Source organism: Halictus rubicundus, chromosome 14 (genome assembly GCF_050948215.1).
Source record: "Halictus rubicundus isolate RS-2024b chromosome 14, iyHalRubi1_principal, whole genome shotgun sequence".
NCBI lineage: Eukaryota > Metazoa > Arthropoda > Insecta > Hymenoptera > Halictidae > Halictus > Halictus rubicundus.
The window spans coordinates 10,018,047-10,036,820 of record NC_135162.1 but is presented as its reverse complement, the minus strand read 5'-3'; the positions used below and the strand labels follow the sequence as shown (position 1 = coordinate 10,036,820).

At 44.5% G+C, this 18,774-nt stretch overlaps 1 protein-coding gene across 1 annotated transcript in view; it reads left to right on the top strand.

Moving 5' to 3' along the window:
* Alpha-man-ia (alpha-Mannosidase class I a) overlaps positions 1–18,506 on the top strand; it is a 634,153-nt gene extending 615,647 nt beyond the window's left edge. Inside the window, exons 4-9 of the mRNA XM_076800321.1 lie at positions 8,048–8,227; positions 11,021–11,234; positions 13,611–13,835; positions 14,732–14,937; positions 15,430–15,624; positions 17,951–18,506. Of these exons, the coding sequence (XP_076656436.1) occupies positions 8,048–8,227; positions 11,021–11,234; positions 13,611–13,835; positions 14,732–14,937; positions 15,430–15,624; positions 17,951–18,073 (1,143 nt within the window). The 3' untranslated portion in view covers positions 18,074–18,506. The remainder of the gene's footprint in view (positions 1–8,047; positions 8,228–11,020; positions 11,235–13,610; positions 13,836–14,731; positions 14,938–15,429; positions 15,625–17,950) is intronic.
* The last annotated feature ends 268 nt before the right edge of the window (positions 18,507–18,774 follow it).

Sequence of the window (18,774 nt, the reverse complement as noted above, 5' to 3'; positions counted from 1 at the left end):
AACTACATTAATCTACAGCTAATTAGAAATGTATAACATTGAACTGCGTTGATCTACAGTTGATCAGGAATGTACATTCGTGTAGAATGTTGAGCTAAATCGATCTACAGCTGATCAGGAATGCGCATTCATGTGGAACATTGAACTACATTAATCTACAGCTAATTAGAAATGTACATTCATATGGAGCGTCGAGCTAAATTACTCTACAGCTGATCAGGAATGTACAATCATGTGAAGCATTGCACTAAATTAACCTACAGCTGATCAGGAATGTACATTCACCTAGAATGTTGAGTCAAATCAATCTACAGTTGATCGGGAATGTATATTCCTGTAGAACGTTGACCTAAATTAATCTACAGCTGACCAGGAATGTACATTCATGTGGAACGTTAAGCTAAATCAATCTACAGCTGATCAGGAATGTACATTCGTGTAGAACGTTTACCTAAATTAATCTACAGCTGATCAGAAATTTATGACATGGAACTACGTTACTCTACAGCTGATCAGGAATGTACATTCATGTGGAGCATTGAACTGCATTGATCTACAGCTTATCAGAAATGTACATTCATGTGGGACGTCGGGTTAAATCAATCTACAGCTGGTCAGGAATGTACAACATTGAACATTCATGTGAAACAGAGATCTACATTACCTACAGCTGATCAGAAATGTACATGGATAGTCACCTGACCAGAAATTCGAAGCGGACAGTAACGTTAGGCTGCAACGATTGCCATGGTCCGAGACGGTTGTATTTATAATTCGATCGGGTATAAGTGCCGGATGGGAAAAGAAAAAGTGGAGAGGAGTGTCGACGAATGAGGGCTTCATATATTGCCGGGCGAGATAGCTGGTTTATGAGGTCGTTAAGTTAAAAGGAGTCGACGTCTATCAGACGTTGCTCCGCGTCGCAACACTTTCCGGTTTGGCAGGTGTACCGGATTAACTCGTTTACTTAGGACCTAATAGCGCTACCTTCTTATTAAGCATGTAACTTCGTTAAAAGGAGCTGCTCTCCTTGGTGGCCTCTAACCCGATTTTTCCGCCGATGGGAGCGCCGCTCTTTCAATTTTATACACCCTGGCCCCTAGCTGCCGATTTCTTTCTCTGTTGCCTCGGGGCTCGCTCGTCATTTCAGAAACCGGGCCGGGTCTCGCGTTAGCTATATATGATCGAAATTTAAATTTTGTTGTCGGGGAACGTTCTATCCATCATTTTGCTCGGGGAAACGTCTCACGGTAGACTGAGGATACAGAAATGTTTGATAAACAAAGTTGACCTTCGCATGACCTTCGGGGGCCCATTACTGTTGGACAAGCACAAAATTAAGATATTAATTCATAGGCTGATTCAGTAACATGATAAGTTATCTAAAAACTGGTAAAAAGTAACCACGCAATAATTTCCAAAAGTAGGTGTACTTTATTCTTTAGAAAGAAGTGCGTCGAATAAAATAAAAAAAAGGGGCCCCCCTACAACTATTCGACTGCAATCTGAAAACGCACATTCCTCACGCGGAAACGTTTTCTCTCGACGGAATTCTCGCTTTCGCATGAAACTATTTGTTCCAATAACTTTTCTCATTAGACCGTTGACACGGTCTCGAAAGGACCTGTACGTTTCAATCCAGTTATGCATTATCTTTTCGCCGATTAATCTTCCCAAGTTCCTTCCGCCTCGTTTCCTTCATCGACAGTTACTGCCAGCTCGCGGGAAACATTTCATGCTCTCTGTCACAGAGAACTTTTAATTGAAATGTCATGTTTGCCACTGATTCGCTAACAATCGGGACATCGATTCGATCCGTCGCGTCGCGTCGCGTCGCCCCGTGCCGACGCTTAAATAACTCGTTACGCGGGCTTTCTACGTACTTGCATCGTTTTAAAAAGCAATTTCGATTCTTTGCAGAAAGGTGCACCGCTTGATCGATTTCATTCCTCGCGAAATTCATTTTCCCTCCGCTGGTCGACGATGCCTGACTGCCGCCACGATCCCCACCACCATTCGTTAGAGGTTCCGGGACTCGTGGTGGGAGTCGCTAGTGTGCAGCGAAACAGGTAACCAATGGCGCGATCCGTTTCCCCACTCTTTCACTCCATATTCCCCCACTCCCTAAGCTGGGCGGGTTATCATATAGTCACCACAATCCCCACCACGACTTCCAGAACCAGAGCACCTAGAGGTGGGAGTCGCTACTGTGCAGCGAAAGAGGTAACCAATGGCGCGATCCGTTTCCCCACTCTCTCACTCCATATTCCCCCACTCCCCAAGCTGAGCGGGACATCATATAGTCACCACAATCCCCACCACGACTTCCAGAACCAGAGCACCTAGTGGTGGGAGTCGCTACTGTGCAGCGAAAGAGGTAACCAATGGCGCGATTCGTTTCCCCAGTCTGTCACTTCATATTCCCCCACTCCCTAAGCTAAGCGAGATATCATATAGCCACCACAATCCCCACCACGAGTTCTAGAATCAGAACACCTAGTGGCGGGAGTTGCTACTGTGCAGCGGAAAAGGTAACCAATGGCGCGATCCTTTTCCCCACTCACTCACTCCGTATTCCCCCACTCCCTAAGCTGAGCAGGATATCATATAGTCACCACAATCCCCACCACGAGTTCCAGAACGCCTAGTGGTGGGAGTTGCTACTGTGCAGCGGAAAAGGTAACCAATGGCGCGATCCGTTTCCCCACTCACTCACTCCATATTCCCCCACTCCCTAAGCTGAGCGGGACATCATATAGTCACCACAATCCCCACCACGACTTCCAGAACCAGAACACCTAGTGGTGGGAGTCGCTACTGTGCAGCGAAAGAGGTAACCAATGGCGCGATCCGTTTCCCCACTCTCTCACTCCATATTCCCCCACTCCCTAAGCTGCTAGGGACATCGTATAGTCACCACAATCCCCACCACGAGTTCTAGAATCAGAACGCCTAGTGGTGGGAGTCGTTAGTGTGCAGCGAGCGAGGATTCCGCGCCATAAACGAGTTTACAAGTAGCGAGGCTCTACTGTAGATTGTAGCAGAACGCGTACAGATAAATGACTGGTTTGTATCTATCGTAAAGTTTCGCCGTAGTATAAAATAAGAGCGAAAGGTCGGGCGTATAATTGACTGACCGTCGCGCAAATGAGAAACACTGTGCTCTCTGGTTGTTGTATCGGCGGAGAACGGGGCGTCAGAAGTAGCATGATGGAACGAAATGTGCGTACGGTGCTCGTAAATAGCTTGCTGCAATTTGCTGCATCTCGCGGAGCCGCACAGCCGACAGGAAAATTGCAAAATACGAGCGGCTCCACCTGTCGTAATCGCGGCAGTTTATCCTAATACGCGAGATACCGTAGACAGGGGTGTGGTATCAAGGAGAAAGACGTAATCGCTTTCGCAACAGCCACCAAGCTCCGCCAATGATCCCTGTAATCAAAACAGTCCGCGATACATCACATCGAAACTTCTGACGCGTCCCGAACACGATTTACCGTGCTGCGTTGCTTCGAATCCGAAAAACTTCCTAGTGTGCAACCTTGAAAATTTGAAAATTTCAATTTGTTTAGGTTGACTAATCCCCTCCAGCCGACTGACATAATTAGCTTGTCCCGCAATCGGTACACTAACACTGTCGACGATGCAAATTTATTGTCCATAATTGATATCGCATATAACAATATATGTTGGACCTATTATGAACCAATCTAGCAACAGACGCGTCGACCCTAACGTCACAAGGGACAGTATCCTCGTTAAAGTGCCAATAAAATTATTTTCATACTCTCCGTGGACATAATGATCTTGTTACCTGTGTTGATTTCGTCCATGATAGTTCCGTCCGCGTACACACACCCGCGGAATACATGAATATACGTATGCATCTATATATATATATATATATATATGCATATACTATAGTTTCAGCACACGTTCGCATCGACAAATAGCTATCCGTGTTCCAATCGGTGCGTTAAGTCGTAAATGTCAATTAGCGGCAGTTTGCTTTTTAAAACAGAGATCAAAGGATCCCTCGGACTGGCTGCGAGCGCGACGCGTTATTATACTTTCGTCTTCTGCGGATGCCATCTTCGTGTTCTTGCTAATTAGCACCTATACCCCGTTGATTGTAGCCTACAGCGAGCTTCTTAACAACTCGTCGACGCAAAAGTACGTATTACCGCTCGGTTCTACGGGGCGGCCGCAAGAAACCGGAGGGACACTTAACCAGCCAGTTAATCCGAGACTATTTAACCGCTAATGACAATGAAGTCTTTAACTGCTGTCGGTGCACTTCATATTTCAATTAGCTGCGCGCCTGGACCCGGCTGCGTCACCGTTTAATTCCCAATTCCTGTCGGACAACAGAAAACAAAAATTCATCTTAATGGCAAAACCAGTTTGTTTTTTAATTAGTTCCCTGCGAAACTTTTGCCGGTCTATTCGTGACATTTTTCTGATTAAAATGAGCCCAAACACGATACAGTTTGGACCGTATTTGTTTGTTTAATCCTCGATTTAGTGGAACCTCCATTATCCGAACCGATGATATTCGCATTCTTCGTTATCCGAATACGTGGCTCGATCTGAAACAATTCGTATACAATATCAACTGACGCTGTTAACTGTTCTATTAACTGAACTATCGGATGTTCCACTAACTGGTTCGGATAATCGAGGTTCTACCAAATCATGGATTAAACGTGCAATTACGATCGAAATTGCATCGTGTTTGGTATCGTTTTAATCAGAAAATTGTCACTGATACGTTGCTAAAAGTTTCATAAGATAATAATTGAAGATAGCAAAGTTTTGCCACTGAATTAGTATAGTCTGACGGTAACGTACGAATGATTAACCGGCGGCAACGAGTGCCGAAATCGCGAACAACAATATTAAGCGTGAACCGAACGGAATAAAGTAAACGGGGACAAGTTCCAGACACTTTGTCGGTCTGAATAACTTGATAAACTAATAATAATCTTAGCTCATTAAACACAGTGGAAACTTAATTACCGAATTTCCGCCGCTTTCCAGACATCTGCTCTCGCGGCGCGTATAAACTCGGATACAAGCTACCGCGAACTTTAAATTTCGCAAGTTTATCGCGTCCCGGCGAAGGATGAGGGGTGGTGGTGGGGGGCAGGGGGCATTATTCCGCGAAACGGAGTTGCATTTCTGCGCGTTATGCCGACGTCCTTTCGCGGTGAAACGATGCGTTCCGACGCGAATATGTGCGCACACAATCCCGAGCAAACGCACGCCGGCAAACTTGTCCAACGCAATCAAGTCGCATTGTCTTGCGTCCCGTGTACAGACAATCGCTGATAAACCGACCAGCAACTGTTTTACGATTGTCTCGAACTCTGCGCACCATAAATCCGCGAACGAACGCGGCAGAGTGGGGGAAATGCGGACACCTAACCACGAAACCGCATAAAATGAAATATTGAAGGAGCAAACTGCTTTCAAGAAAAAAATTTTCAGCAAAATTTGCAAGAAATTGCAAAATATGCAAGACATTGCAAAAAATTGCAACATTTGCAAGAAATTGCAAAAAATTGCAACATTTGCAAGAAATTGCAAAAAATTGCAAGATGTTGCAAAAAATTGCAAAATGTGCAAGGTATTGCAAAATTTGCAAGACATAGTAAAAAATTGCAAAATTTGCAAGACTCCAAAAGATTGTAAGAAATTGCAAAATTTGCAAGACATAGCAAGAAATTGCAAGACTGCAAAAGATTGTAAGAAATTGCAAAATTTGCAAGACATAGCAAGAAATTGCAAAAAATTGGCAAATTTACAAGACATTGCAAAAATTTGCAAGGTGTTACAAAAAATTGCAAAATGTGCAAAAAATTGCAAAATTTGCAAGACATAGCAAAAAATTGCAGAAATTTGCAGGTACATTGCAAAATTTGTAAGAAATTGCAAAAAATAGCCAAATTTGAAAAAAATCGCGATTTTCTTCTGGGTCCCCGTAATGTACACGCATAGGCGACCATAAACGGTTGATCAAACAACGTGTAAAAGTGTTTCTTGGCAATGTACTATTCTGCGAATGTCCGGCAGCATTTCCTCGCGAATTTAACGAAGAAAGTACGGTGCATGCACTGATGAAGCGTACGAATGGAGAAAAATGCACGGTTTTTCTGCATCCAGTTTTGGCATTACGCTGAGCACGTTCGTGATGCAGTTCCGTGGTAAATGCAGAGGCCAGTGGGTGCACCTCAATTCGCAGTATCCCTCAGTATTTACTCGGGGAGCATTTTTCAAAATTATCAAATATGTAATTGACCTAGTTGGACCTGCTGCTTTCACAAGCTTGAAGTACAGTGAGGAGAAAATTCGAACCGATGAAATCCTTTTCCCGAAAAATCGTTCTGTATTCCGTTAAGACGGAGTCTCAAAAATCTGAAAAACCACATGATCTTAGAGTTATTTCACCTTCAGAAACTTCTAGCTCTGTTAGAAGATTTTTGGAAAAATGATTGAATATATCTTTTTGCTAGTATTTTGGATTGCTGTCGAATTCGGAACAAAGAGAGTACTATAATTAATAAATTAAACAAAGTAAAGGGGAACAAGTTGGAGACACTTTGTGGATCTCAATAATTTCATGAACGAATAAGTATCAAAATATTGTATCCTATATATTTGCCCGTTTCTGCTTTTTCGAGGCAAAAATACGAAATTGCACGTAACCCGAGTTAGCGCGATAAACAAGGCAAACGTGCACGCAAAAAGACAATTGTAATAACCGACTTCGCAAAGCCGTGTTGTATTGCGAATGATAAAACCAGTGCAGCCGGACTCAGGTGTGTTTCCATTCCGGCTTCTTTGCCGATGTTTTCCCGTAATGTTTCGAAATAATAAACGCACGGACTCTGCGAATCCGGAGAAAACGATAAAAACGGGAGATTAATATCGGCAAGAATCAATTGGGTTCAAATGAACGTTCGTAAACGGACAAAAATATTTCGTTAGAGAATATCATGCTAAATCTACTGTGGTCGAATGACCAGTTTCTCATTTTATGGTTATTAAAATTATGAAAATGTGGCCAATGAGACCAGGGGCCAATCCCCCAGGGATCAAAGCCCACAATGGCCAACGCCCCCAGGAGCAAATGCTTCCGATGTCAATGATCCCTGGATCAACACCTCCAGGGGCCAATGCCTCCAAGGGTCAATGCCACCAAGAGCCAATACCCCCGGGGGTCAATGCCCTCAAAGACTAAATCTCCCATTGACTAGTGTTCCCAAGGGCCAACACCCCCAGGACTCAATATCCTCGAGGCCCAATACCCCCAAGAGCCAATACCTCCAAAGAGCAATACCACCAAAGGCCAACATCCCCAGGACCCAATACCCCCAAGAGCCAATACCTCCAAAGACCAATACCCCCAAGGGCCAATACCTCCAAGACCAATACCGCCAATGGCCAATACCCCCGAGAGCCAATACTTCCAAAGACCAATACCCCCAAGACTAATACCGCCAATAGCCAATACCCCCAACAGCCAATAGCTCCAAAGACCAATACCCCCAATGGCTAAAAGCCCCGGGACCCCATATCCTCAAGAGCCAATACCTCCAAAGATCAATACCCCCAATGGCCAAAACCCCCAGGACCCAATATCCTCAAGGCCCAATACCCCCAAGATCCAATACTTCCAAAGATCAATACTCCCGATGGCCAATACCCCCAAGGACCAATACCCCCAATAGCCAATGCCCCAATGGCCAATGCTCCCAAAGCCTAATACCCCAAGGATCAACACCCCCGGGGTCAATGCACCCAGGTGTTAATGCCCCCAAAGCCTAATACCCCAAGGATCAACACCCTCGGGGTCAATGCTCCCAGGTGTCAATGCCCCCAAAGACCAATAGCTCCCATTGTCCAATTCCCCCGATGGCCAACGTCCCAGGGACCAGTAACAGATTAATCGCCGATACCTAGCCGCTAAAATTAACCCCTTTGCAGGAATATGCACTTGTCGACGCACTCTAACGGGAGGATTTGTTCTGTTTCCTTTTTACAGAACTCGGAGATATCTCTTTTCGAAACAAACATTCGTTTCATGGGAAGTCTGCTGGCTTGTTACGCTCTCACCGGGGACGTGATGTTCCGGGATAAGGCGGCTCAGCTCGGCGAACGGATGTTGCCTGCTTTCCAGACGGAAACCGGAATTCCTCATTCTCTCATCAATCTCCACAGCGGGGTAAGTCTCTGGGATCTCCCAGTTTCACGGCCGGGCCTTGTTGCCGACATCGCCGCGTTTTGAGGTTAATTATTTCTTATGTAATTACGCGTCCACGAAACAATTGAGAACTATTGGCCCGTGAGCCGTTCGATAGGGCTTCAAGAAAAAGCATGTGTAAAATTTTAACCCCATATCTCGACCGGGGGGGTAGTTAAGGGGTTAAATGGTAAAATCAGTTTTTGGCACATTTTCCCTACTTAATTGTACGGAAAAATTCTGAAAAAAATCGAACAGATGTCCAACAGATAGACAAGTACACTGCGATTCGTTTCAGATTTGAAACTCGAAACTTGTGGTCGTGAAAAATCAAAAACCTCAAAAAATCGGATTTACCATTGAAGTTTAAGAGCGACGCCGTTTTAATTTTGACTGTATTAGTATATCGTGACGAGCATTGCCAATGAGTATTTTTAGATTTTTTGGTGGGGTATGGCGTAGTAGAAAAAAACAACAGAAACCGCTTTTTCCAACGTGTTAAAAACAGTATCTATGGAGATGCGCGTTTAGCATAAAGTCACGCGCAGTCTAGCTTCAAATGTCCGATTAAATAATAGTTTCCGCGGAGGAACCGTAACGTAAGCATCGCGGGAGAGTTCTTCCTGTCGGAAACATAAAAATATTCAAATCGCGTGTAAGCTGCGAGTACGGGAAAAGAAGATGCGCCTGCGGTTTTTATGCCGTGGTAAAATTCATTTTTCTCCTTCTTCTTCTTTTCTTTTTTTCTTTCTCTCTCTCTCTCTCTCTCTCTCCCTGTTCTCTTGTTTTTTCTCCTTGTTGCCGGCAATGCATATGCCCGCGGCAGCGTAAAAAGGGCCGGAAAGATCTGTGGATCTTTTGTGGATCCCGCCCACGGTTTTTGTGCGCACATTAGGAAACGGAGGAACGATGTTGTATTCGCCGGTCTAATTGAAACGATTCCGTCGAGTCACGTTTCGAGGCCGAAACGACGGGCCCGCGATTAATATGCAAATTCTTAATTGGACGAATAATGAGGCCGCGAAAGGCGGTGCCCAGTCACTATACCAAAACTTTTCATTTTCTTCCTTCCGCTCGTCTTCCCCTCCTCGATCGGTTCTTCCCTCCGCTCCGTTTTCCCCCGTATTTATTTATTCCCTTCTACTTCTCCCCCGATTCTCTTTTTTTTCAAATTGAACTGTCAAACAAATTTCAACTTTCCTTTTGCCCCTCGACAGAGTCCCGCCGATTCGCCAAAGCCATTATCGATCCGTGGAAACCTGTGCGAACGATTCCACGGGCTGTTTTTACCAATCGCAATAATAAACGTTGAAATATATCCATGCTTTATTTAAATAGATCCTGATACAATTTTTTGGCCGCCCTTCAATTTAGGCGTTTCGAAAATTAACGGACCGAGGCGAAATTTTATTAAATTTGATTCGACCATTGCTTGTGATAGCTATGTAAAAATTTAAACTTCTTCGAGCTGTGTTTAAATAGAGAACGATGCAATTAAGGAACCTAATTTTTTAGACGTTTTGAAACTCGTTTTGAAAATTAAGGGACCGAGGCAAAATTTAATTGCCCTACATTTTTGATAATGTTGGAATATGAGCTTTTCATACTCTATGCCATGACAATAGCCAATGAGAAGGCGCCCACCGATTTGATTAGTCGGCTGTGCTCTCTTCGAGCTTTTCATACTCTATGCCATGACAATAGCCAATGAGAAGGCGCCCACCGATTTGATTAATCGGCTGTGCTCTCTTCGTTACAGTTTTGTGTTTGCGATGCCACCGATGTTTAGTTTAAACTCTGACCAGGCAACCGACACGACGTGTTCGTTTTGCTACTCTAACATTTTTTTTTTGTAAAGCGGAAAATAAACTGTATTATTAAAATATAGACGCATTATTTTCAATAGATAACATTATACAGATTTAAACATGCTCGAGCTATGTTTAAATAGAGAACGATGCATTTAGTGCACATTTTTTTAGACGCCCTTCTATTTATGTATTTTGGAAATGAAGGGACCAAGGCAAAATTTAATTGCCCTACATTTTTTATGACATTATACAGATTTAAACATGCTCGAGCTATGTTTAAATAGAGAACGATGCATTTAGTGCACATTTTTTTAGACGCCCTTCTATTTATGTATTTTGAAAATGAAGGGACCGAGGCAAAATTTAATTGCCCTACATTTTTGATAACATTATACAGATTTAAACATGCTCGAGCTATGTTTAAATAGAGAACCATGCACTAAGAACCATGCACCCAATTTTATAATTTTTTAATTTAATTTGAAAATTAAAGGAATGAGAAAAGAAGAAGAAGATTTTCAAAAAATTGTTTACAATTGAGGTAAATGAACTCATTAAACGTGCTCTCATTCTCACGCAAAACAGTCGTCTGATTTCTTTACAAAAATTTCCGAAAACAAGGCCTGTATAAGCTCCGTTCGTGAGTTCGGATAATCGAGGTTCCACAATATCGCGGATTAAACAAGCAAGCACGATGAAAATTGCATCGTGTTTGGACTCGTTTTAATCGGAAAAATGTCAGGAATGCGGTGATGAAAGTTTCGAAACAAAAATTTCGAAACGTGGCCTACAAAATGGCGCTTCAGACCGGAAGATCTCCTTAAGAAAGGAGTAACATTCATATTCGGTACATTCGGTAGAATCTTCGGGTCGAGTCGGGCTGGTTATTATACTGGAATGCGATAAACGGCTCTTGAATCTTCGTCTTGTTAATTAAGTCCGAATGTTGCTCTTGAATTTCCAGGCGAGCAAGAATTACGGATGGGCAAGCAGCGGTTGCAGCATACTGTCAGAAATTGGCACGATGCATCTGGAGTTCACGTACCTCAGCGACATCACCGGCAATCCCGTTTACAAAAGCAAAGTCGAGAATGTCCGGAAAGTGTTGAAGAACCTCGAGAAGCCTAAAGGACTCTATCCGAATTATATTCACCCGAGGACCGGAAAATGGGGCCAACGTAAGTCGTTCTAATAATCAATATCATTGATTTTGTCTCGCCTTAACCCATCCGATTTATAAAACTTCGCACAAATAAAATATGCACGTCAGACCCGGAAATGATCTTATAACTATAAGATGCGAGTGTGCAAATTTTATGTATAAAATTTGGAACGAATCCGATAACATTTGCGGAAGTTATGAAACCCTAATTGCAATGATGCGCTGAAACAGCCTCCCTTGGAAAATTGTCGATCTTCAAACTGTGATAACTTCGTGAAAAAAAATAGTAAAATAATAAACTTGGTCTCGTTTTAAAGCTCGAAATCTCCACTTTCATCTCCCCTAGTTCATTTCCGAAAAAGACGTTTGCATTTGACGTGGTGGGGGGTAAACTGAAAACACGTTCCGACTCGAGAGTTGGAGAAACTTGAGAAACTCAAAAAACTTCAAAGTTCCGTAAAAACGTTCAAAAATTTTTTCCGCGACTGAATCCACCTTAGATTCGAAGATTGGCGCTTCCCCTTCACAACCAATGCTTAAAACTTGATCTACGATTTTAGTTCGCCGAATTATTGAATTTCAAGTGGGAGGTGTACCGGCAACTCGACGATAATGCGAGAATTTAGCAGGACCTCGTTTCGGTTCGATGAAACAATGAAAAATAAAATCCTAGATCAACTTTTAATTCAATCTTCGAATCCGTGGAACGATCTATTCACGGAAAGAAAATTTTCCGAATGAGTTCGCAGACTTGTGTCGTTCGTTCTACCGTAATTGTCATACTCGATAACCGCTCGTTGCCGGAGTTAGCTAAAATTGATTTTCTGCGAGTCGCCGAGGAACTCTTACGGTTCACCGACCCTGACAAATACGCTGGAGAAACCCCGCGCGGCATCGGGGCCTTAATATCCCGGAGGACCGTGACGCGGATTTCAACTACCGGTCGCATTAGCGCGCCTAAATATACACTGTAAGGGTTAATTGTCCTCCGGTGCGCATCTTCATAAATCCTCGGGGCGGCCGGGTAAAAAGTGATTCGTCGCACCCGATACTTAAGCACGAATGGGGAATAAAAGCAACCGGCCGCGGTTTCCGATCGAAATCGTCGATCCCGCGAGCGACCGGTCAAGCCGAGAGCGAGAAAGGAACATGACACGCTCATTACACGTGAGAATCATTGGGCGCTTTAATGCGAGCCGGGACGAAAAATCGAAAAACTCGACCGGGCACGGTTCAACGAAGAGGGGGGGGGGGGGGGGGGGATCGTGTTTCGGTACTGTAATTTAATTTAATAAATCATCCACCGGCCGAGTTTCGGGTCAAAATAGATTTTTAATCTGACGGCCATCAATTATATCGCCGAAATAGTTTCGCCGCGAGAAGCTGGGTGGTGGGGCGGAGAAGGGGGAGAGGGGAAAGGGGAGAGGGGAAGGGGTCAGTTCTCTTCTGCTCCCGTTTCACGGATCTCCCCCAACCCCCCCCCCCCTCTTCCTTTTGTGCTTCCGTCGTCTTCCGAGGAGAGATCTCTTTGCACGATCCCGAATATCGCATTTATCATGCCACGCATCCCCCCTCAGGTGCTAAAGCCTTTTTTCCCTCCCGTTGTTCTGCCCCGTACTTTTCCAGGTTCCGCGTATGACGACCCCCCTTCGAATATTTATCATCCTCCTGGAACCAATCGGCCGTCCTTCCGAAGCCCGTACCCCCCCCCCCCCGCCCTTCTCCTCTTTTCGGTTTCTTTTTCGTATTCTTCTGAACCCGACACCGCACCGGCGACCGTCAAGCCCGGCTGCCGAACCCTCCGACGGAATTTATCGTTCCATTGAAGGGTTGAGTATCGAGGGCCGACCATCGCTTCCGGCGAACCTAACCGCTGAGATCCGAATTAATTACCGGATGACCGGTGTTCCGAACTCTCGGGCCGGTCCCGTTTAAATCGAGCCGTTTTCCGTTTCGCCGAGGCTTCTGCACTCGGTGTTGCGTGGCTACGGTGTATCGGATATGTAAACAAGTGTCTTGAAGAAAGTTTTCTCAAAACGCTAGGAACCTTCGTTCCAACCCGATAGACAAGGTCATAAGTAAGGTCATGAGTAGTTTGCAATTTTTGTAAACGTATCTTCAGAAAGAGGAGTCAAATAAAATCTCATTCTCAGTGACCCTCGTGGAAATGGATAAAAATAGTGTTAAATAGAATTTTCTGAAAATTTTAAGAACCCATAAAGAAGTCTAGCTATAAGGGAATGGTTAAATGACAGTCAACCTAATTTTTCGGAATAGGCGACAAATTTGTGAAATTGGCACAAGCGTGAGGGTTAACTAAAAGGGTGAGGGTCGAATGAAATCAAGGGTCAGTTAACTAGATTATTAACAATGTTTTCACTGTGAACCGCAGATCACATGTCGTTGGGAGGACTCGGCGACAGTTTCTACGAGTACCTGCTGAAAGCCTGGATCCAATCGGGCAAAGAAGATGTCGAGGCTCGGCAAATGTACGACGAGGCGATCGCTGCCATAGATCAGCACATGATCAAGACATCGCCGGGCAAGCTGCTCTACGTGTCCGATCTGAAGTACGACAGGCCGGACCACAAAATGGGACATCTCGCCTGTTTCGCTGGTAAGCTTCACACCATTCGCACCGAGCAATGTTTTTAGCATTGAAACATTCCTGTATACTGTAATGCACATTGGAATGTACATTCTTGAAACATTCCTGTACATTACAATGTGCATTCTTGAAACATTCCTGCATATTGCAATGTACATTCTTGAAACATTCCTGTACATTGAAATGTACATTTTCGAAACATTCCTGTACATTGCAATATACTTTCCTGAAACATTCCTGTACATTGCGATGTACATTCTTGAAACATTCCTGTACATTGCGATGTACATTCTTGAAACATTCCTGTACATTGCAGAGTACATTTCTGAAACATTCCTGTACATTGCAATGTACATTCTTGAAACATTCTGTATATTCTAGTGTACATACACTACTCTATATTACAATGTACATTCTTGAAACATTCCTGTACATTGCAATGTACATTTTCGAAACATTCCTATATATTATAATGCACGTACATTACTGTATATTACAAGGTATATTCTCGAAACATTCCTGTACATTGCAATGTACATTTTCGAAACATTCCTGTATATTATAATGTACACACATTACTGTATATTGCAATGTACATTCTTGAAACATTTCTGTACATTGCAATGTACATTTCCGAAACATTCCTGTATATCGTAACGTACATTTGTGAAACATTCCTGTACATTGCAATGTACATGTAATGTACATTTGTGAAACATTCCTGTACATTGCAATGTACATGTAACGTACATTTGTGAAACATTCCTGTACATTGCAATGTACATTCTTGGAACATTCCTGTAGATTGAAATGTACATTTTTGGAAGATTCCGATATATTCTAATGTACATGCGCTACTGTGTATTACGATACAGCGACCATGAAGAACATCTGTTTCCTTCTAGGTGGCATGTTCGCATTAGGCGCGAAAACTATGGAGAACGAGCTGTCCGACAGATACATGACAGTAGCCGCCGGTTTGACGAACACGTGCCACGAGTCGTACGATCGCAGCTTCACGAAACTCGGCCCCGAGGCTTTCCACTTCATCGAGGGCAACGAAGCGAAGAGTTTAAAGAACGGCGAGAAATACTACATCCTCCGACCGGAAGTAAGTGTTGCGCCATAATCAAAATCAATTCTGAAAGAGAACCGTGCAGGAATAGCGGAGAAAATTTGATGAGTATAAGGTCGATAGAGTAATTTGTCGATATTCGTTGTAATTTCTTCGAAAGGGGTAATTAAATTTGAGAGACGTGGCTGTCTTTCCGACGTCGAACATTCTGACAGAAATATCTTCATTTCGAAATGTAATGTTATTTTAACAAATTTGGGAGGTCCAATAAAATTCGACTTTAATTGTTTCGGTGCAGTTAAAAATGCTCGCGACCCGAATGTGCACTTTTCTTGGTACGCGATAATTGAAAAGTCGTCGATCTATTTCCACGAGAAATCACGTTGAACGACAGCGGGAGAAATTGAAAACAATCATGTCGGCCAATAAACGAAAGGTTTAAATAGCGAATCCGTCGTTTCCGCGTCGCTTGTCGGATAAACACACGGGCCGCACGCCAAATTCCGAGGTAAAATATTTTCTTTTCAGACCTTTGAATCGTATTTCGTGATGTGGCGGCTAACAAAGGACCAGAAATACCGCGAGTGGGGATGGGAAGCGGTCCAAGCGTTAGAGAAATACTGTCGTGTTCCTGGAGGCTTCACCGGGCTTCACAATGTTTACCTGATTGATCCGCCGCAGGACGATGTTCAACAAAGCTACTTCTTCGCCGAGACGCTCAAGGTAAGCTTTAAACTGAATTTCTAACTAGCCCCGACCGCAATTTCATTTGCGAGCCTTTTACCGAAGCTGAAGTCATCCCTGTACCTACCATTATGCATTAATACCCGTCCAACTTTCAACAGAAAAATTTTTATTAATTATACAAACGATTTTTCCATAGGGGAATTCCCTAGACTCTCCCGAATACAATACTGTAATTTTCAATAACGCTACGAGCATTTTTTTTTTTTTTTTAAAGAAAGACTCAGACATTCAGAAATTTTGTTCTGAAGCAGAAACCGAATTTTCAAATTCAAACATTTTTAGAACAGTTCTGTAGACTCTCCCGGACACAGCGGTATATTTTTTAATAATATTACGAGCACTTAGGTTTGTTTAAACAATTTTTGGAGGGGATGGTGACTCCTAAGACTTTGAATTTCTGTTACGGTAACACATTAGACGGATATGTTTCATTGGCGGTAAAATTACATTTCTAAGTGGGTCTTGTTTTTCACCAAAAATTTTTGCATAATGGATCCGCTGTCTACTAATCACCGGCTCCGATCCCTGGGCGTGTTCAATATTATAGCTCTGTTTCGCGGTCGCGGCTTGATCATTTTAATCGCTTCCGGCGTAACAAAAAGCTCCGCGCGGCAAACTTAACGAGGTTGCTTCGCATTCATGATAATGCAACTTTAAACGCGAGCGGATCCCGCCGAGAGAGAGAGAGAGAGAGAGAGAGAGAGAGAGAGAGAGAGAGCCCCGGCGAAAATGTTTCATCGATGCGGCCGCGACCCCGGCTCGGCTCTCCGGGTCAAATGAAAATTTGCGGAGCCAACGTATTCGCGCGGAACATTGCGAAAGGAGCCCGGTCATTTGCCGTTTCGGCCGGAACAGAGAAAGCGTTTCGTGTTAATTGTGAGATGCGAAGGTGCTAATTAACCTGAAGTCGCCGGGAAATTATACGCGGCAAGCCTCGCAAGCTCCCGGGTCTGCTAAAAGCAAATTAATAACATCCTGGTAACCACAGTCATCTTGTATTGAATTAGAACTGGAGGACATGTTCGTGTGGAGCGAACACTGAACCCTTATGTCAATGACCAAAAAGTTGCCCTCTTCAAAAATTTTTCAAACATTCCTACGTGCCTGTAATGTTATTAAAAAGTACACTGCAGCGTTCTGGAGAGTCTACAGAATTATCCTACGCCCTCTTGCTAGTCGGATCGCGGTAGTGGGGGCAGAGAGTGCTAGTGGGAATAGAAAGCGGTAGTGGGAGTAGAGAGTGCTAGTGGGAATAGAAGCGGTAGTGGGGGTAGAGAGTGCTAGTGGAAATAGAAGCGGTAGTGGGGATGAGGCTCTAGCGATACGCTCTCATGCGAGTAGGAGCGCGGTAGTGGGGGTAGAGCGCGGAAGCGAGGGCAGAGAGTGCTAGTGGGAATAGAAAGCGGTAGTGGGGGTAAAGAGTGCTAGTGGGAATAGAAGCGGTAGTGGGGGTAGAGAGTGCTAGTGGGAATACAGCGCGGTAGTGGGGATGCGGCTTTAGCGGTACGCTCTCATGCGAGTAGGAGCGCGGTAGTGGGGGTAGAGCGCGGTAGCGAGGGCAGAGAGTGCTAGTGGGAATAGAAAGCGGCAGTGGGAGTAGAGAGTGCTAGTGGGAATAGAAGCGGTAGTGGGGGTAGAGAGTGCTAGTGGGAATAGAAGCGGTAGTGGGGATGAGGCTCTAGCAATACGCTCTCATGCGAGTAGGAGCGCGGTAGTGGGGGTAGAGCGCGGTAGCGAGGGCAGAGAGTGCTAGTGGGAATAGAAAGCGGTAGTGGGAGTAGAGAGTGCTAGTGGGAATAGAAGCGGTAGTGGGGGTAGAGAGTGCTAGTGGGAATAGAAGCGGTAGTGGGGATGAGGCTCTAGCGATACGCTCTCATGCGAGTAGGAGCGCGGTAGTGGGGGTAGAGCGCGGAAGCGAGGGCAGAGAGTGCTAGTGGGAATAGAAAGCGGTAGTGGGGGTAAAGAGTGCTAGTGGGAATAGAAGCGGTAGTGGGGGTAGAGAGTGCTAGTGGGAATACAGCGCGGTAGTGGGGATGCGGCTCTAGCGATACGCTAACATGCGAGTAGGAGCGCGGTAGTGGGGGTAGAGAGTGCTAGTGGGAATACAGCGCGGTAGTGGGGGTAAATGCTCGAGCGTCAGTAGCTCGTGAGTAGTCAGTTGTCCAGTCCCGGGTTACATCATCGACGTATGGAAAATAAAAATCGATTTTCTCAACCCTGTGCACCATACTCCCTCCTGAAGGCTCGCGATGCCTCGGCTCAGAGAGTTCCCGACTAACTAGCTGTTCGATTATTGTTTCAGTACCTCTACCTGCTGTTCAGCAACGACGACCTCATAAGTCTGGACGACTGGGTGTTCAACTCGGAGGCGCACGTGCTCCCCATCAGAGGCAACCCGCTATACCGGCCATCCCCATCTTTATAATTCGAAAGGAATACTCACGGTTCGACGGTGCAACCAGGCGTCGACAACGACGGCGAAAGACTGTCGTAACGACGACCGTGGCCGAAAATCGGACGCGAGTGAAGACTATTCAGCTCGAGTACACGTGAACAAGAGATAACCAAAAACTAGGAGAATACTCTGGAAGCATTTAAAGGGAAACTTGAAAGCGTAAGAAGAAGAGAAAAAAAAAAAGAAAAAAGGAAACGAACACACCGGTCGAAACGATGCGAAAACGAGAGAAAAAGAGAAATAGAGAACGGAGACACGGAGGGAAGAATTCCGGCAGTGCACGCGGCGCAGGGTATAAAGTGAACATTCGAAATTGTAAAGCATTATGTATATCGTTTACTGGAAGAGAGATACTACAGACAATGAGATAGCGAGTAACGAGAGAGAACGAGAGAGAGCGAGAGAGAGAGAGAGAGAGAGATAGGACGATACGGTTAAAATAATTATTTTAGGTAAATCGTGGAAATAGGGGGTGGGGTGGGGGGCGCGAGACGATAACAGGACGTTATTTAAAAGAAAAAAACAGAAAAATAATAAAAACAACACGCATAAGACACGTTTGTAAATAGCGAGAAAGAAGAAAACAGGTGAGCGAGACTGCGCAAGAATACATAATAGTAGAGTATAAAAAGCACGAATGCGGCGCGAGGACTTTGGGGGAGAGCGAACAT